The 18,723-nt window shown below is 34.4% G+C and overlaps 3 protein-coding genes across 5 annotated transcripts; 2 read left to right on the top strand and 1 right to left on the bottom strand.

The window, feature by feature from the left end:
• Positions 1-2,275: 2,275 nt before the first annotated feature.
• On the top strand, positions 2,276-6,675 carry LOC125203261 (outer envelope pore protein 37, chloroplastic). The gene is made up of 6 exons (XM_048101567.1): positions 2,276-2,667; positions 3,430-3,519; positions 3,662-3,844; positions 4,042-4,136; positions 6,023-6,143; positions 6,305-6,675. The coding sequence occupies exons 1-6, from the start codon at positions 2,341-2,343 to the stop codon at positions 6,434-6,436; spliced, it is 948 nt and encodes a 315-aa protein (XP_047957524.1). The 5' UTR covers positions 2,276-2,340; the 3' UTR covers positions 6,437-6,675.
• Positions 6,676-7,357: 682 nt separating this feature from the next.
• On the top strand, positions 7,358-11,705 carry LOC125203553. 2 transcript variants are annotated; one of them, XM_048101928.1, is made up of 6 exons: positions 7,358-7,705; positions 9,344-9,538; positions 10,496-10,612; positions 10,879-11,028; positions 11,227-11,285; positions 11,389-11,705. In XM_048101928.1, the coding sequence occupies exons 1-6, from the start codon at positions 7,526-7,528 to the stop codon at positions 11,522-11,524; spliced, it is 837 nt and encodes a 278-aa protein (XP_047957885.1). In that variant the 5' UTR covers positions 7,358-7,525; the 3' UTR covers positions 11,525-11,705. The 2 variants fall into 2 exon arrangements, with proteins under 2 accessions (XP_047957885.1, XP_047957886.1); XM_048101929.1 differs by having other exon boundaries at positions 7,574-7,705; positions 9,315-9,538.
• A 294-nt stretch (positions 11,706-11,999) lies between these two features.
• LOC125203822 (vacuolar protein sorting-associated protein 20 homolog 2-like) lies at positions 12,000-15,909 on the bottom strand. 2 transcript variants are annotated; one of them, XM_048102293.1, is made up of 7 exons: positions 15,662-15,909; positions 14,362-14,514; positions 14,098-14,250; positions 13,112-13,195; positions 12,394-12,547; positions 12,221-12,278; positions 12,000-12,129 (listed from the first exon to the last, which is right to left on the bottom strand). In XM_048102293.1, exons 1-6 carry the CDS (start codon positions 15,761-15,763, stop codon positions 12,253-12,255), a joined length of 672 nt encoding a protein of 223 aa, XP_047958250.1. In that variant the 5' UTR covers positions 15,764-15,909; the 3' UTR covers positions 12,000-12,129; positions 12,221-12,252. The 2 variants fall into 2 exon arrangements, with proteins under 2 accessions (XP_047958250.1, XP_047958249.1); XM_048102292.1 differs by having other exon boundaries at positions 12,000-12,278; positions 15,662-15,908.
• Positions 15,910-18,723: the final 2,814 nt, after the last annotated feature.

Below are 18,723 nucleotides of genomic sequence, written 5' to 3'. Positions count from 1 at the left end.
GTTAAAAGTGTAAAAAGACCAAATTGCCCAAACCCCCAAAATAATATCAAAGAGTATTTTCGTACCAAAAAAAAGCCAAAAGGACCAATTTCGAGATAAACCCTTAGTCCAGGGACTACTGGCGATATTTTTAAAGTCCAGGGACTATGGGCGAGATAAACCCATAGTCCAGGGACCATTTTTGTAGTTCACTCATTTTGAAATAATATTTGATTCAGTACATCACTGAAATAATATCAGATTTAAAGAGTAAAAAGACTAAATTTCCCAAACCCCCCAAAACCCCCTAAAAGGGTATTTTCGTCACGAAACAGTGAAAATGACCAATTTTGAAATAAACGCTTAGTCCAGGATTGTCTGGGGATATTTTTAAAGTCCATGGTTCAATTGCGAGATAAACGCATAGTCCAGAGACTATTTTTTTTAGTTAATGGTTATATAGTAAGCATTTAGACTCCATAAATATTTTAAATGTTTATTTTGATATACAAGTAATAAGATGCAATAAAGATCACGTAAAATAAGTATTTTATAATAATGAATAAAATGTAATATCAAATATGGAGTATTAAACTTTTTTTATTTTAACTAAAATATAAATACTTAGCGTAACAAAATAATATATGTAAAATAATAAAAATAACAACAAAACCACTAGGCTATTAATTATTATATGACATATGAAATTCATATATTTCTACGCACCGGGGAGCGACTTTGCTATTTTGAGTTCGATCCTAAAGGATATTTTAGGTTCTTCTGACGGCCGGGAGGGGGCGGTAGCCCCCCCTCTTGCGCCCCCAAATCACCAGTGGCCGTTGGCAATGGACATTAGCGTCCTCCCTCTTAGGCCCCTTGCTCGCGAAAAGGGTTTACTTCGTCGAGCCCTCTTCCGTCCATCACTAGTACTAATACTCTCTCCGTCTCAAATTAGTTAATGCATTTTTTAGACACGTAATTTAAGAAATTGATATTTAAAGGTTAAGTGAAGAAATAATAAAGTAGAAAGGAGTTGTTTAAAACATCAATTTTTGGACGGATGGGTCGAATTGGGAACAAAATTGGAAAGAAAAATAGCGTCGGCGATTTTGTTTCTCCGAAAATCCGGCTTCCGCTGAGGAAAAAGAGAGAATGAAGAAATGGGGAAGAAGAGAGAAAAAGAGAAGAAATAAAGCAAAGAAGGCGAAATAAATTAAACATTTTAATGAAGAATAGAGAGTAAATAAACTGAAAAGCCCTTCATGGATATTTATGTCAAAAAAAAATTAAACTAGTGAAAAAGTACCTATTATGGACCTCATATGATATTTTTAAACGTTATTAACCAAAAAATGACACATTGGCAAAGTTCACAGACTAAAAAAAATGTTCCCTCTATAATACTCCTTCCATCTCAACCAACTAAGTTAGGGCAAAACTTTTATGCATAGTGATTAAGAAATTGTATTAAATGAATTAAATGAAATTAAAATAAAACAAGAAAGATTAGAGAGAGTAAAGTATGCAATACTCCCTCCATTCCAAAAAAATAGTCTTCGTTTTCCATTTTGGATGTCCCATAAAATTAGTCACCTTCTACTTTTAGCAAGTTTTATTTTTCTCTTTTATAAGGTGGTTTACAAAATTTACATTTAAACCCGTGTTGTCCTCAAAGTTCTTATTTTTATGGTAGAGAGAGTGTAGTAAGTAAAAGTGATTAGATGTTTTATTTTTTTTGAAAAAAGTAAATGATTCAACTTATATAAGACATCTTTATAAGGTATACGACTCAACTTAGTTGAGACTAAAAGAGTCTTTGAGTTAGTGAAATGTATGACCTTAGTACCATTTATGGTAAAGTGAACCGGGACTCCTATTTGCGCACAAATTAAAATAGAAAAAACGGGACTCCTATTTGCGGACGAAAGGAGTATATACTAAAATTAATACTACAAGTGAGGCTCATATTCCACTAATATTTTTCCATTCACTTTTCTTAATATTTCTTAAAACGCGTGCCGGAACTTCTAATGATGGACGAATGGAGTAAGTAACTTTGGGGACCTCATATATGATTATTTGGAATTTAAAAATGTGGAGTATGAAAATTTCTTTTATAGATTGAGGGGTACTTTAGTCTTAAATCTTTTGAATAATCGTGGCATGCTATTTATTTTGTCAAAAAAAAAAAATCAAATTAAATAGAGGGAAAAATAGGGAAAAAAGGTACTCGTATAATTTGTGCTTAGATAATTTCACCTCTAAATCCCCGCCTAAAATTCCCCAACCCCATAATTCATTTGCTTTAAATTTAAAATAGATAAGTTTTTTCAAAAAAGTAAAACAAAATTCGACACAACAATGGCGGAATCCAAATTCGACCCGCAGCCCATCGCCGACGGCGGCGGACTCTTTGCCTCGGGTCGGCCGAAGCTCCGCCTTACATCGGAGTACGACAGCGACACCTCCATTTTCTTTCAGAAGGTGTCTTGCAAATTATTGGACAATTTAGCTAAATTGAAGCTGTCGTTCTACAACAACGGCAAAGGGGAGGTGTCGGAGCCCCAAATCTCGTTCATCTCCAAGTTCTTCTCGCTGCAATACGACGTCGAGGAGCGCGACGCGGTGCTCAAGACGTCGCTGGAAATCGCGCCGGGAGTTCAATTCCGAGCTGCCCATCAAGTCAAGGTTCTGTTTCTGTGTTGAATTCTTTGATCCGATTTTGTTATTATTTACCTCAGATAAGTTGATTGATTGTGTTGGTTGGAGTGTAGGGATTGGACGGTGGAGGAATTTTGACTATTTTAAAATTGTTTTTTGCCCCTTTGTTTAATGTTTCATTTCCCTCACTTGGAATTGAGATGATTTGTGTCAATGAATTGAATTAGGTTAGTTGATGTTGGATTTGAGAGTAACAGCTTGGTTATGCACAAAATTTGAGTCCATACTTTCTGCTTTGGTTCAAATGCATAGATAACAGAATAGCTTCTAGCTTCTATGCTGTTCTTTTGATTTATGGAAATTTTACACAGTTCATTATCACAGAACTTCAAGAGATTGATGCTTCTGTGAATTTGCCTCTTGCTAAGCCATCATCATTGCAATTTCAAGTAAAATTGCCAATTCTTAGTTGCTTAGTATCTGTGTCCATCTTTTCTTTTCTATTTTTTTCTCTTAATTGTTGTTATATGTTGGCGACTCTTTGATGAAATTGAAGAGTTCATAATTGAATGATCTTTGTCACTGAGCAATCAAAAGTTGTGGTTTAAATTATGTTAAGTATATAAACGAATTGGTATTGGCTGTTATTGTTTTCCACCACCCTTCTTATAATTGATATGAGATGAAAATGTTTTATTTGATCAACAAGTCAGTTGGACAGCTGTTTATTTAGCATCTAGTGTTATATGATCTATTCTAATCCGCTTTCAATACTTTGATTACTAATAGGCTCGACAAGGAGAGGTTTCAGTGGTTGCAGATCTTGCTACCCCAGCCTACAAGCTCGAATTAGCATCTGCTGTTCCATCTGTTGGCATGGTTAGTTTTCTTCACTGTTTCCACTGTTTGAAATCTTGTCATGAAGTTCATGCTTGCCAACAGATGAGGAGTTATAACTACCTACCTCTTCCTATTTATAATTTGTTTTTATACTTAGTAAGTGTGTTTTTTCTTGATACAGCCAAAGGCAACTTTCAAATTTCCTCTGGGTGAAGTTTCATTAGAGGAGAAAGAGGTGGGGGATGAAGAAGAAGAACAAAAAAGAACTTTATCAGTCAATGGGATCCTCAAAAGCAATGTTTTAAATGGTCTGTGCACTGCTCGATACGAAGAGGAAAATTGGGATCTAAGATATGCATTCAAGGTAGTTTTCTTCTGATCATTTACACTCTTTATCATCAGTAATGACGACTGATAATCTTTCTATTCTTCTAGATGATAAAAGTTCACTCAGGGGAATGCTTGTTTGTTTCATTTATTTCATCACTGACACAATCATGATCTTGTTGTAAGAGTCAAACAAGTATTCTGAATTTATTTGCTGAATTTTGTCCCTTGTAGGATGAGCATCTAACTTTTGTTCCAAGCATTTCACTCCCTTCAAATGTACTGTCATGTGCATTTAAGCGGAGATTCACTCCATCAGACAAGTTGAGGTGCTCTCTCTTTCTCCCTCTCTTGTTCCGTTCTATCTAGTCCTCTCTTGTTCTTTGGCAAAACACAGTTTTAAACTGGATTCTAATTATATAGAATTTTATCTTGGTGCCCTTGAGTCTCACTCTTTTCTTGGTATCATAAATGAACATGTGTTCGTGTCAAGGATTGTACACACACACACAAACACACACGACACACAGACATATGAATGAACAATGTCTTACGAATGTATTAGGATGCCTATGCACTCTTCTTTCTCTTTTTTTTTTACATTGAACAAGTTTTTGTTAACAATATACATTTATGGTTGCACTAGGGTCCTTTAATGCATAGCTAAGACCACATCTTGGATGAAAAAAATGGAAGGGCGAGATTTAAGGAACACGTTTATCATTTGCACCATTACAAAATTCGAAAAATACACTTCATCATAACATTGAATGTGCGTCTTTATAAGTTTGTATTTATGCCAACATAACAATGAAGTTACTTCATTATAATGACAATTGGCACACATACTAACGTATTACATTTTCTATGCAAATTTCTTCATATGCACGTATGCAATTTTAGATTGCAACGAAGTCATCAATAAAATTACATCTAATTTGATACTCCCCCGTCCCATAAAAATAGACTCTTTCTATTTGGTCCGTCCTATAAAAATAGTCCACTTCTATTTTTGGACTTCTTTCTCGGGGCCCATTTTTCACTAACATACTCCAATAACTTTTTCTTTCCATCCTCTCTCCTATTTTACCAATTGGAGTATGTTTTAAGATTCATGCCATCCTCTAAATAACTCTATTTTAATGGGACAGAGGGAGTATATGATATGTGAAAAATAATTCAAATCGAAAGAGTTACATGAAATTTAAAGTTTTTGGAGATATTTTAGGAGTGTCAACTGTCATTGAAAATTATTATCAACATAACATCGAATTTACAACATTATAACATTGAATGTACACATTAATACGCAAATTATGTGAATTAGGTCGGTCTCTTATCTTGCGAGAATTAGGGCATTACTATAACTGATTGTTGTTTTAATTGACAATTTGACATAATTACCCTTGGTTGTTATAATTAATTAATTTTTGGTTACTTCAGTCCTAGCTATTTGATATTGCAATCATCAGGTTGATATTTGGTCTTAGTTATGCAATAAGATGTTTGTTCATATTTGATTATAAGTCTATATATCTATATAATTTATTATTTGGATCTATACTTTTTGGACTCTTGTTGGTAAGAGTTCAACGGATATTACATTTTTTTTAAGAATATTTATTTATTTTATTTTCTTATCCAATCACTACTGTCTAAATCATTCACTAATAGGGTGGGTTAGACCAGCAAGTAAACTGCCTAATTGATCATCAAAACATGTTAAACAAAGATTTCTCTAACTCTCTCGTATGTATAGTTGTTTACTCAACATTCTTGAGCAAACTATATTCATAATTGTAATCAACCATAAAACTCATCACTCTCCTAAATCATAGTAATATCTGATTTATTTGAAGTCTTAAGAATTTTCAGATCACATCTAGTCAGAGTTTAATACTGCAACACCATAAAACGCATAGCAAAAATGCGAACTGCAGATCTTGTATCTTGATATCATATATTTTAGTTTCTGGATTGGAGATGCATATAGAGGGTTTCACTCACTAACATCGACAGGCTCATCCATAATCATTATTAACACGAATGTGTATCCTTCGTACTCAGCCGGAATGTAATTATGTGGTAATGGTTTTTGCCAAAGAAATAAACCGTGACTGATCAGCAAACTATAGGAGATATGCTGATTTTTCTGTATGGAACTACACACTGTTGGAGAACCTACTAATGCAATGATTTGGCTTCCTGTGGTCAGCTACTGGTACCACTTCGATTCAGACAATTGGAGTGTGGTCTACAAACACACAGTTGGGAAGGATTACAAGCTCAAAGCTGGCTATGACTCTGAAGTTCGACTTGGTTGGGCATCTCTTTGGGTTAGTTTCACAACTTTTTATCTCAATCATGTAAATGTTAGTACTTTTTGAGAAAGAGAGAAAGAGGGTGCCATTTCAGCTGGAGCAATGGAGTTCTGTTCTGCGGAAAATTTGGATTGATGGTTTGATACCAACTCTAACGTGCAATACAAATGGTTCAGGTTGGAGATGAAGATGGCAAAGCAAAGACTGCCCCGTTGAAGATGAAAGTGCAGTTCATGCTCCAAGTTCCTCAAGATGATATCAAATCATCAGCTTTGATGTTCCGTGTGAAGAAGAGGTGGGATATATAATTCTATACTAGAGATGAATGACACTCTTACTAATATGTTTGTAGACTTATTGTTGTATTTTTTTTTTGTTTAATTTTACTATTCATCTTCTTGAAAAGTTAGTCTGGTGGCTATTACTGTTAAGCATGAAAAGTATCCATTTGTCGACACATTTTAGAGCAGTTCTTGATGGCCATGTAAACTCTTATCATCTCTTATCATAACTTAACTAATGCACATACCTAGCTGGATTCAAACTAGCATACCACAACCATGTTTTTTAATTTTAATTTGTTTAGTTTTAGTCGTGCTTTTCATTTTCTTTTTTCTATCTTTGTTATCTTTTTATCTTTTGTTTTAAAATTGTTAATACACGAATGCTGAATTGTGGATGATGTTTTAAGTAAGAAGTGAGATAAAACTTTGAGTCCAACGAATAATGTAGTGATTGAATGCGCCAAGGAATGTAACGTTTGTTGGGATTTTAAATGTTTGGGAATTAATTGCAAAATATAGTTATTATTTATAAGATTTTATGGCATCTTATTCTTTTTACATAGATAAAATTGGTAAAATTCAAAAGTATTGCATTAGAATTAGGAAAAATAGTCTTACAAATCATGAATTTTCCCCAAAATCTGATACTTTGATAGATGCATGGATTTCCCATAAAATGTAAGTATTTCCTAGCCGATTGATTTTGGGAGAATATGAACAACCACGTTTTGCTATTTTAAGAACATTGTGTTTGTCCAATTTTCATGGGTTATGCTTAGGACGTCCGGTGAGCCATGTCAGTTATTAAACTTCGCTAAAAAATTTATTTCAAGCTATTTTTCCTTCCTTAAAATTATGAGAAAGTTCCAACTAAGAGAAATAGTAATAACAATATTTTTGAACTCCTATTTTTCACTCCAATTAATAAATGAAAACATGAAAACGGAAGAATCGAAAAAGAGTCATCCCTTTTCCCTCAAATCATATCCTCGCTAAAGAGCTTTTACAAGAAAGGCAACGGAAGCAGATTCTCCAACAGCCTCAACCAACCAATTGCAAAACCGAATACTCCATGAATTAAACATTTTTCAGAGCGAGAAAAGGGGAGAAGAGATGACAACGCCATCATTGAGACCTCCGCATTTTCAATCATTCAGACTCCCTCACTTCACCACAGCAATTCCCATTCCAGCTACTGCTACTAGTTTCACCCATTTCGTTTCTCTCTCCTCCCCTTCGCTTGGGCATGGCAGATTTGCCCCTTCCTGCTACTGTTCTTTACCGAGAAAAAAGGTATTTTCTTTGTTCATCTCTCCCCCTCTTTTGCCCCTTTTCCTATCTAATTTTTTGGGAAATGGGCCTTGAAAGTTTTGTTTTCTAATGGAAAAAGATTCCAGCTTTGTATAATTTGGTGGATTTATCTGTCGTTTCTCTTTGTTTGATGTGTTCTTGTTCTGTGTTTTAGGTTTTCCATTAGATTTTTGTTGTGCTGATCTAGACCTGGGATTTGTTCAAGGGAAAATAGGTGGGAAGTGGATATTGTTATTCACATTGTTGCCAATTCAGTTTTTGCATAGTTGAATTGTATTGTATGAATTGGTTTTAATTGTTAAAGGGCATTAAAAATGCATTAAGCTGCATGACTTGTTCATTAGTTAGGTAAAAGCTGATTGATTTATACTGGAGGAGTAACAATATCCGAGCTTGAGAAGATAGTCTGTTGAATCAAACTAGTTTGGTAGTTGGAAGCTGTTGAAGCCTGATGGCTCTGATAGTTAATGAATATTAATCTAATTGGTGCACATGTTCTTTAATGAAAGAATTAATTTTTGTAAGAAATTCTCAACTGTGTTTTGATCAATTTACAATTTGAGAAGCTCATATGTTAATTCAGATTTCTGAAAGTGGAGTTTATTCGTGTAATGGCATTAAATGTTGCATCATATGCATGTGCAATGGATAGCTTGAAAAAGTGGATGTGATTCGTTCTTAGTTTGTTGATCCGGCTGAATCTATGCGTACTTAAGAATGATAATGTACTTGGCTGTGAGCTGAAGAAGAATTGATTGTTCTATCACATGATTCTTATTGTATGAACGACAGGACTTTCTAAGTTAGTAATAAGTTACGTGTATGTAGAGAAACTAATTTTGTATTAAGAATCGTAAGATGTTAGTCGAAATACTAGCTGTGGATTATAGTATTCAGTTTTGAGTTAAATAAATGTTCCAGTTTTTTAAATTATTGAGAATACTCCTAATACGACTCCAGGGCCCACTGAGTCATAGAAGTCCGGCTACGTTCGATATCATAAACTTAACTTATGTAATGATATCCTTTTGGGTCCCTCCAACCATTTCTACTTCCTGCCAAATGTTCCTTTGACAATATAACTTATTTGGACGTTTCTTTGTCCATATAGTGTTGGTTGAATGTGTTTGTAATGTCGTTAAGTTTGTTGGGTCTGGCCTATATGTTTAGTTATTCTGAAAGTAAGATACTTTATACCATCAATGATCCTAAAAGAGAAGTTTAGGCAGAAAACAGGATTTCAGTATTAAATGTATCATCTTATGAACACAAGCTGTTAGTCCATACGTCAAATTTTAAATGATCATGCCAACGTATTTGGATGAGCTGCTTGGAGTCTTCACTGAGATTTCTTATGATGTCATCTACAATAATTGTGCATTAGGCCTTACTAATACATGTGAGCAATTTAAGGACTGGATGATTCCATGATGAATGATGAATATAAGGCCATTTTTCTGTAACAACCTTGCCAACTCTTACATACGTGGAACACAAATTCCATTCATGTTGTGGTGTTCTAGCGAAATCCACTTGTCTTATACATATATTTCCACGCATCAGTTGGTTTTCACTAATCATTTACTACCAGGGGCCTGTGTTTTCTATGTGGTGGTATAGTTGCTTTGTGGATATGATGGGGTACAGCAAAGCATAGGGGAATTTGTAGAAGGAGACAAGAATGAGATCCAGATGCTAGGCTCAGATGAAGAAGTCTCGACTCAGATTCCAACTCAAGCTCAGTCTATTGTTGAAGGTTCTGGAGCTGTTATGGTGTCTGAGTATAGACCTGCCCCTGATGTAGACTATCTGCAGGTATCCGCAAATCTACATCTCATTACATTAGACGATGCTCGGTTATTTGTGAGTGACTCATTCGACTCATGGTATATGGTTTGCCTGTTCTTCAAATATACATGGTCTTTGAATTTCTACGTACAAATAATTTACAGTGACAAGAATGTTGATATAAATGAGCTTTTGTGCTTGTTTATTTATATGAATCTCTTTATTTGCTGTATTGATTTTTAAAATTCTTGTTATGTTTACGTTGCTATCTATTTCTCTCTCATATGGATTTTTTGCTTTTCATATTTTAGTTGGTTGTCAATTTTTAACCTCTACTATAGATGTGTGAACCAAGCATGTTTTGGTTCTACAAAGACATGTATGCAACTCATAGTCCAATCATGTAATTATGATTATCCCACTAAAAGAGATACTGAAATCACTTGTCTAAGCCTTCTGTGATATATAAACCGAGAAACTATTTGTTGGCTCATAGTAATAAATAATATCTCATTGGTGACATAAGATTGCAATTTGTTATGTGAACATACTTGAACGATAAATATATACCTCAGTTTTTTGAAAGTGGAATTTGTGCCGTGCAGTTTAACGAAATTCTGGTACTAATCATGATTCATGACCATGACTCTTGTTTGGTATAAATGATAACTACCTTGAATATGGGGTAACTACCTTGTAAAGAATCCCTACCTTTGAGACTAAACACAAGTGTAGTTCTTGGTGCATATCTTTTTTTATAATAATTTATCTATTCCGTTCGCCTAGTTTGATAAAAATAACTTCTATTGATACATGCAAAAATGAGTAGCGTCTTAAACTAGACCTGAGCAGAAGAGCACTCAAAATCATGATGCAACTGTGGCGTACACTCTTATCAGATGATTCCAATCAGGATTTTGTTTGCTCTTTATTGATTAAAATACATCAAACATATAATAATGGATTGTTTTGTTTTAAATACAGGAATTACTAGCAATTCAACAACAAGGCCCCAGAGCAATTGGTTTCTTTGGCACACGAAACATGGGGTTTATGCACCAAGAACTCATTGAGATTCTCAGCTATGCACTGGTCATAACTGTATGTCCTCAAAATTTATTCAAGTATTACGTATATGCATCGTTAAACCAAACCTTTTAATCCTTAACTTGGTTGCTTTTTATGTCCTCAAAATTTACAATTTCCAAACATTATTTTGCCTCTAAATGAAAATCCTTATTCATATGCGATACCCAAAACCAAACGCTTAGTATCCCATTACTTAAAGATCTTTTTTTCAATCTCATATGCTCTGGTGCTCTCCTGATGAATTTTTTCGTGTGTATTTTCTATTGCTTTGTTTCTAGAAAAACCATATCTTCACTTCAGGAGCTTCAGGGACTAATGCTGCTGTTATTAGAGGAGCTCTTCGAGCTGAAAAACCAGAGCTGCTAACTGTGATACTTCCGCAAAGTTTGAAAAAGCAGCCTCCAGAGAGTCAGGAGCTACTTTCCAAAGTAAGAACTGGTCATCTGGAGATATGGTTAATGCTAAATTTGCCGGAATCAATAATTTTGGCATAATGTTCTTTCAAATGTTGTGTTTTCGCATCTCCATGAAAGAGCTATTGTGATTCCTTTTATGTTCATCTACTTTAAAACTGTGTAGAAATTAATTTCGAAATCCTGTGCCGTCTTCTTTTCTTTGGTTTACAGGTAAAACATGTGATAGAGAAGCCTTACAACGATAATCTTCCATTGATAGAGGCTAGCAGGTAGTACTTTTTTTTCGTTGACTCTACTGTCTCGCTCCCATCTAAAAGTGAATCTCGCAATCAAGATTTCACTCATGTGAATTTGCGAAACTTATTGTCGCAGGTTGTGTAACATGGACATCATATCTCAAGTGCAGCAGGTCATTTGTTTCGCCTTTCATGACAGTAGGTTGCTCATGGAGACGTGTCAAGAGGCGAAGAACATGCGGAAGATTGTCACTCTGTTTTATCTGGATTGATTGAGGCTCAATCCAAAACTTGAAATCTTGTTTTGTTTGTAGAGTAAATGCACAAAACAAATGTTTTTTTTTTGTTATATCCATGTTAGAGGAATTTGAAATATATATGGCCCCATTGGGTGTAATATGATGAATTTCATCATCTTTTGATTATACAGCAAATGAAAAACTATTTAGGGCATGCCTTTTTATTAAAAAAGTGTTCATGAAAACTAGAGATATTATCTCTTTCTTGTTGTACGAATTTAATTAGTGGTACTATTATAAGGAAGAGGCTGACTGACTGGCTGAGTATGATTATTGATCTCGTTCATTTATTTTAAACAACTTTTTTTATGTATCCATTTCTTTGATCAAAATGTTACAGATCAGAATCTAGCATGAAACAGTAGCAAACAAGAATCATTAATCACATATTTAGATTTCAGGACAATTTACAAAATGTCAGCAAATTTAGAAAAAGAAGCAATACCAGTCATCTGAATCTTGATATATTGTAGACATGATCTCATATATTCAGGATAATTTACAAAATGTCTGCATATGCAGAAAAAGAAATGGAACACGTACTATCGTACGAAATGGGCAGAAGCAATACCGGTCATCTGAAAACATCGAGGTATAGTGTAAAATCAAGTCAATATAAAATGCGCATCGCTGGCATAAACAAGGCCTGTGACCATTGATCTTTACTACCTGCTATTCAACAACATTAAGCGCTCTGTATATTAAGCAGGTAGTGGTTCTTCCAGAACTGTAAGTCAATACAAAGAGGGTATAACTGTCAGGCCTTATTGATGGAGAGAGAGAGAGAGAGAGAGAGAGAGACAGAGAGACAGAGAGAGAGAGAGAGAGAGAGAGAGAGAGACCCTTTCTATGTTCAGAAATTTCAGATGAAGAATGCGCAACGGCTTCTGACATGGCCGGAGCTTTGGTTGGCACGTCAGGAAGGTCCAGCTCATCTTCTTGTTCTTGAGTAGAGGGTGCTGCTGACGGAACTTTGGGCATATCCGCGAGTGTTAACTGCAAGACACCAGAAGTTCCTTTGGTTCACAGCAATTTTATATATATACACGTATACCTTTCATGTTGAAGATCAAATATACAATAGTTTTGATTTACGGCGATATCCCATCGTGCCAGCACAAATATAATGTATGAAACTTGGATAAAAGGCGCACACAGATTGGAATGAGCCAATTATAGTATATCCTACAAGTCTGTAGAGAAAGTATCATGCTTGCCATAAAACTACTCCCTCCGTCCCAAGCTACTTGCTCCATATTCAATGTTCGGTTGTCCCAAGCTACTTGCTTCATTTCCTTTTTAGGCAATAACTTTATCCTCTCTCTATCTCTCTTACTTTTTCTCTTTCATACTTTACTCTCTCTTCATTTGACCTTTAAACATCAGTTTCCAAAATCTCATGCCCAAAAGAATTGCATCAACTAGCTTGGGACGGAGGGAATATTACGCATAATAAATTGGACAATAATGTTCTAATACTATAGGTACTGCCATGTTGAATTCCAAACTGATAACTGAAGCAAATATGATAAGTATGGCACAAGAAAACATAATATGGACCTGAGCCTCTAGAGTCTCGAATTCAGCTAAAACTTCCTCTTCATCTTCAGTTGATAGCTTCTCTCCCAGAATGGCATTAATTTCCTTTACCAGAAAAATATATAAAACAAATAAAATCAGAGTGTATAGACTCATTGGAAAATAGAGGAAAAAATATACTAAATAGAAAGATAATACAGGCCTCATGACAAATCATATTATGTGCAATCCAATTTCTTCTTTAATTAGGCAATATGCCTTGCAAGGTTCTGATACGCATCAAGAGCTAGAAGTCTATCTGTAATTTTTAGAAGTCTAGAAGTCATTCTTTAAATGTAAGTCTACAAATCTACCGTTAACATTATCTTTATTTTCTTACTTTTAAGATTCTTATAAATATGTCTCCTTGAGATCTGAGGGATGTTGAATCTTGAGTATAGTTTAAGGACAGTAATTTACCATAGGACATCGTTAGAGGATTGGCCTTGTAAAGGGATTGTTTATCAGTATCTATTCAATATTCAATTTAATTTGAGGTTAGGCAATACCATCCAACTCCATTTGCTTCTTTTCTCTAACAGGTTCGGATGTATGTATAAGACCGGATGAGTAACAAAAGAATTAATGATCAACAGGTATTTAACCACTTAAAAAGAGATTGCTAGGCATACGATACTCGGTTTCTAACGCAATAATAAATATACTCAAAAAAACTGCTCAACCATCGTGATAATGCTTCTCAGCGCCGACCAGTTAAAATGAATCTGCACTCGCTTGGCCAGAAAAAGAAAAAGAAAAAGAATATAGCACAAATCTCGTCAAGGAGCACAGATGGTAGTCAAATGATAAAATCATTTTTGACATGCTGAAAACGACATAATCTCATTTGGAGTTTCTAGTTAAAGAGCATTTGATAGTGCTAGGAGCATAAACCATTTAAATCTTTAATGAAAATAAACCATGTTGCGATCAGTTAAAGAACGGGAAGACAAGATAGTGGCACTCACTTCTTGATAAGCTTTTGCCTCAGCAGAATCATCCATCAGTTTTTGAACATCATCAAGGCTTATCTCACTTTGCATCGCTTTAACTGCAATATTTCCAGACTTCAAACTCTCAAAAACTGCCTTTTGCTTGCTTGCCAGTTCGACATCTGCTAACTGCGGCCACCAATCCAGGAGAAGTACATGTCAATTTTAATAGGTATAAGAAACCTTCCACCAAAATGAAGAAACAACGAGACGAAGAGAACCTGGCCAATGTAAACTTACTTGCTGCTCTACATTGATAAGCCAACCATCAACTTGCTTTAATAAGTCTTCTTGAACCTTCTTCTTTTTCAATGCTAACAATGCCCTGTCTTTCTTCTTTTCCCGAAGTAAATCTTTTGCAGCCTGCTTTTCAGCATCAATGACAGCCTCTAGCTGAAAGTATCAGATGTGTTAATACAAATCATAGACATTAGACAGACAGATAACGAGTATAATAACGACACAGCATAATGATATTAACACTGAGCACTGCTGGATTGTGATAGAGAAATCTTCACTTAACAATGACAATGACAATGACAATGAGAATGAGCCAGTGTAATTACTACCTAATGATCATTGCTACTTACAAGTAGATTAAGTTTTAATGACTAGACAGAAACCGAATCAGCATACTTACTGCGTAGCGGTCATTGATGATTTCTAAAATCTCCAACTTAAAGTGAAGTTTTGTCAAATAGTACACAATCTTAGCTCTTCGGTCATGGCCAAAATATCATCAATTTGGTTGATATTTGCTCATACGAAAGATCATCACAAGGTCATTACAATCACATCACATATAGAGTACTAGTGCTACTTGATGAACCACAAACACTTGCACCACTTAATGAATAAGTTCCATCCGTCGTTAAATAAAACCGAACCCTTTTGGCTTACAACCGTTGTTCCCAAGTTATGCGCATATATAACATTAACATCTATTACATTTTCAAACAAAATAATAATCCAATACTAGAGATTAATATCCAATCATCGATATGGTTCCAGTTAGGTGCAACATTCCACCCTTTTAGGTGTCGTTCGGTTGGCATGAGCATGACACATTATACATCTAGGATTAAGTTGTGGGATTATTTTAGTTGGAGGAGGGTGGCTATGGCTTATTATGATAGGACTATCCATCTACGATTAAGTTGCGAGATTCAATCTCATGAACCAAACATAGTACAAATACAATTATGACATACAAGCTTGCAAACCACACAGCCCTTTAATATAGAAACATTACATCAAAAAGTTAATTCAGAAAAACACAAAATTAACAATTATTCAAATCATAGATCATGATCCGATGGTACCCTTTCAATATCACTACATCAATTCCATTACAAATTCGCAGCGCCAATCAAAGGGGAAATTCGACTGATAAAATTCCACATAAAATTAAGATGATAAATTTGCAGAGCACCACAAAATCTCAAATTTAAGAAACAAAATCCTTCAAAAAGTAAGAATCCATCAAAACCCCAATACATTAAGATTAATAAACAATGAGTGATGCAGAATGAAATCGCACCTGCTGCTGGTATTGACCAAGCTTGCGCCTTTGAGTTTTGAGGGAAAGAATCGCTCTGTCCACCTCCGTGATCTTCGGTTTCTTCACAAAAACATTCCCCATTTCTGTCAATCACTTTCAAGAAACTTCAAAAATTGAGAGGTCAATTATATCCACAGCAGAAATCTCTCTCTCATTTCATATGTTGAGAGAGAGAAATTGTGGAGTTGGACAATCGAAGATGAAAAACGCCGAGGCAATACAATTTGTAAATGATTTAATTATTTTTATTTTAGTGAATCCGCTTGAATTAGTGTATGTAAAAAATTTAAATTATTTTCTCACAAAATCCATTCTTTTATTTTTCGCCTAGGAAATTTCAAAAGGAAACTTATAACAAGATTTATCTTTTAACGGCAATGGCCAATTTTTACTGCTATTCTGGTACATTCTCTGTTTCTTCAATTTGCAATCAAAACTCATCGGAACACTAGACACATTAAAATACGAAAACATCAATAATATACTATGCAATAATAGACTATAATTTATATGTTATACACACAACCAATGACGGACCCAAAAAATATAGCTCGTGGGGTCGGACCGAAAATTTAATAGTATATCATATTTAAATAATAATTATATAATATATATTAAATAATAATTTTTATCATTTTTGTTGTTCTTATTATGTTTTTGTTAACAAAATTTATAAAACTTGAAATAAATCAATTAACTATAAACATTTTTTTAATATTTAACATATTTATATGATCTACCAAAGCTAAATTAGTTACACAAAATAAACAAACATATAGTAAATATACTATTAATTACTAGTTTATATCTTAAAACTAAAATATAATGAAATAAAAGTCATAAATAAAAAAAATATTCCTAGATTTGCTAAATCGCCGCCCCTATCTTCTTCCAATTATTATGCAACTTATAACTAGTTTACAGCTTTTTTCAAACTCAAAATTCATCAATGGAGCTTCCTCTTCACTAAAATTTTATAGTATCCTTAAATTTATTCTTCTTCTCTAAATTTCCTTATTATAATCCAAAACAAATGATTTCTCTACTCTCTTCTTATGTATTCTCTTGTTCCCGTAGAGGCGGAATTGTCGTATGTGGGGTCGGAAGGCGGAGCTGCCGTGGGTCGGAGGGCGGATTATAGAGCTTCCCAAGCAGTTGTCACGGACCGACGGTGGGGTCGCCCGACCCCGCCCGACCCCACCTGGGTCCGTCGTTGCACACAACATTGATCAAAGTGTAGCTCCAAAAGCATGTAAATTTCGTATTTATCAAGAAACTAGACCTACTTTTATAAAAAAGTGGGAGAGTTTAACAATAGTATATTAAAAAACATGTTAATATTACTATGATATTAGGGCTCACAATTTTTGATACATACGATAATATGACACCAACCCGCACAAAGTTAACACGACATGAACACGCATGCACGTTTAGGATTTGGGTCCTTATAGGGTCGACCCAATAAGAACCCGAAGATAACGGGTCGGGTCGGGTCGGGTTAGTGTTATACGTTAAGAAAAAATAAATTACTTGCTATTAATTAAAAAATTATTAAACTTTAATTTTAGTTATTTTTGTTGATTAAGAAATATTATACTTTAATTTTAATTAATTTGAAAAATATTATACTTTAATTTTAATTAATTAGAAAATACTATACTTTAATTTTATTAATTAAAAAATATTAATTAATTTTTTATGAATTTTAAGAAAATATTATGCTTAGATTTTATTTAAAATTAATTTTTTGATGATTTAATTTTATTATTTAGATTTAACATTACTATACTTTAATTTTATTATTTTGATTAAGAAAATAATTATTTTAATTTGGTAATTTTTTATTTTATCATGTAATATAATGTTTAAATCGTATAATAACATTATGTTTTAATCGTTATCGTGTCGTGTCAAGCTAATTGACTATCATTAACAGAGGGTTGACTTTTTTTTGGGTACACGATAACACGCATGAATCCGACACGAACCCGTTGGGTTGGGACACAATAAGAACCCGGTGATTTCGGAATGGGTTGGGTTTTGACCTTATTGGGTTGGGTCGATAATAGGGTGACACGATAATGATCCAACCCGCACGATTTGACAATCCTAGTTGATATATAAATGATGCTCAAACCATTTCGGCGAGCAACGGTCAGGCTATCACAAATTCCAAACAAAACAAGGTGAAACATAAAGAAGAAACAAAACGACCAAGACACCAACTATCAGAGAAACCACACCTCCTAGTAGAAACTAGAGAAAGACAAAACCCATCAACACAACTAGCAACAAAGCAGGACCTCCAACATCGCACATAATTAAGAATCTAAAGAAGTAACAAGAAAAAGAGACAAGGGATCAACAAAAACCTTGGGGACGAAATATTATTTTGCGCTCTAAAAGTATTGGACATACTTAAAGAATTATAGAACAAGTTAGCTAGCAAAAAGTCCTTACGAAATAGACAACTATTTATGCAAAAGTGCTACTCCATCCGTCCCTTAATATGTCTCATATTGACCTAACATGAATTTTAAGAAATGTAATAAAGTAGGTTGAAAAAATTAGTGAAACGTAAGAGCATCCCCATCGGTGCTTGTGGGGAAGGACGGCGTCCGTGCCGTCGGCACGACATGCCCCTGTTCGCCGCTGTGCTCTTGCCGACGGCACGGCTCTGCTCGATGCATCGAGCACATTCGTGCCGTTGAGCAGGGCGACGTGACGCGTTTCTATTGGCCGTTAGCATTTTCTTTCATTGTTTTTTAAAAATCGAAAATAATACCAAAAATAAAAAAAATTCAGATTCCCAAGAATATATATAGCCGTTTTATTAACGTTTTTTGAAATTTTTTTGATTTTTTTTTAAAAAATTTTAATCCCAAAATCATCTATAAATACACACATTCATAAATCATTTTTTCGTACAACTCATCTACATCTTCCCCTCTCATTCAAACCCTCTCTAAATTCAAAAATGGATATCAACGATATCATTTCGGCCTCGAGTAGTGGGTTTTTTTTTAATTTTATGAATT

Source organism: Salvia hispanica, chromosome 2 (assembly GCF_023119035.1).
Source record: "Salvia hispanica cultivar TCC Black 2014 chromosome 2, UniMelb_Shisp_WGS_1.0, whole genome shotgun sequence".
In the NCBI taxonomy this organism is placed as follows: Eukaryota; Viridiplantae; Streptophyta; class Magnoliopsida; order Lamiales; family Lamiaceae; genus Salvia; species Salvia hispanica.
This window is presented reverse-complemented; position numbering and strand designations above follow the sequence as displayed.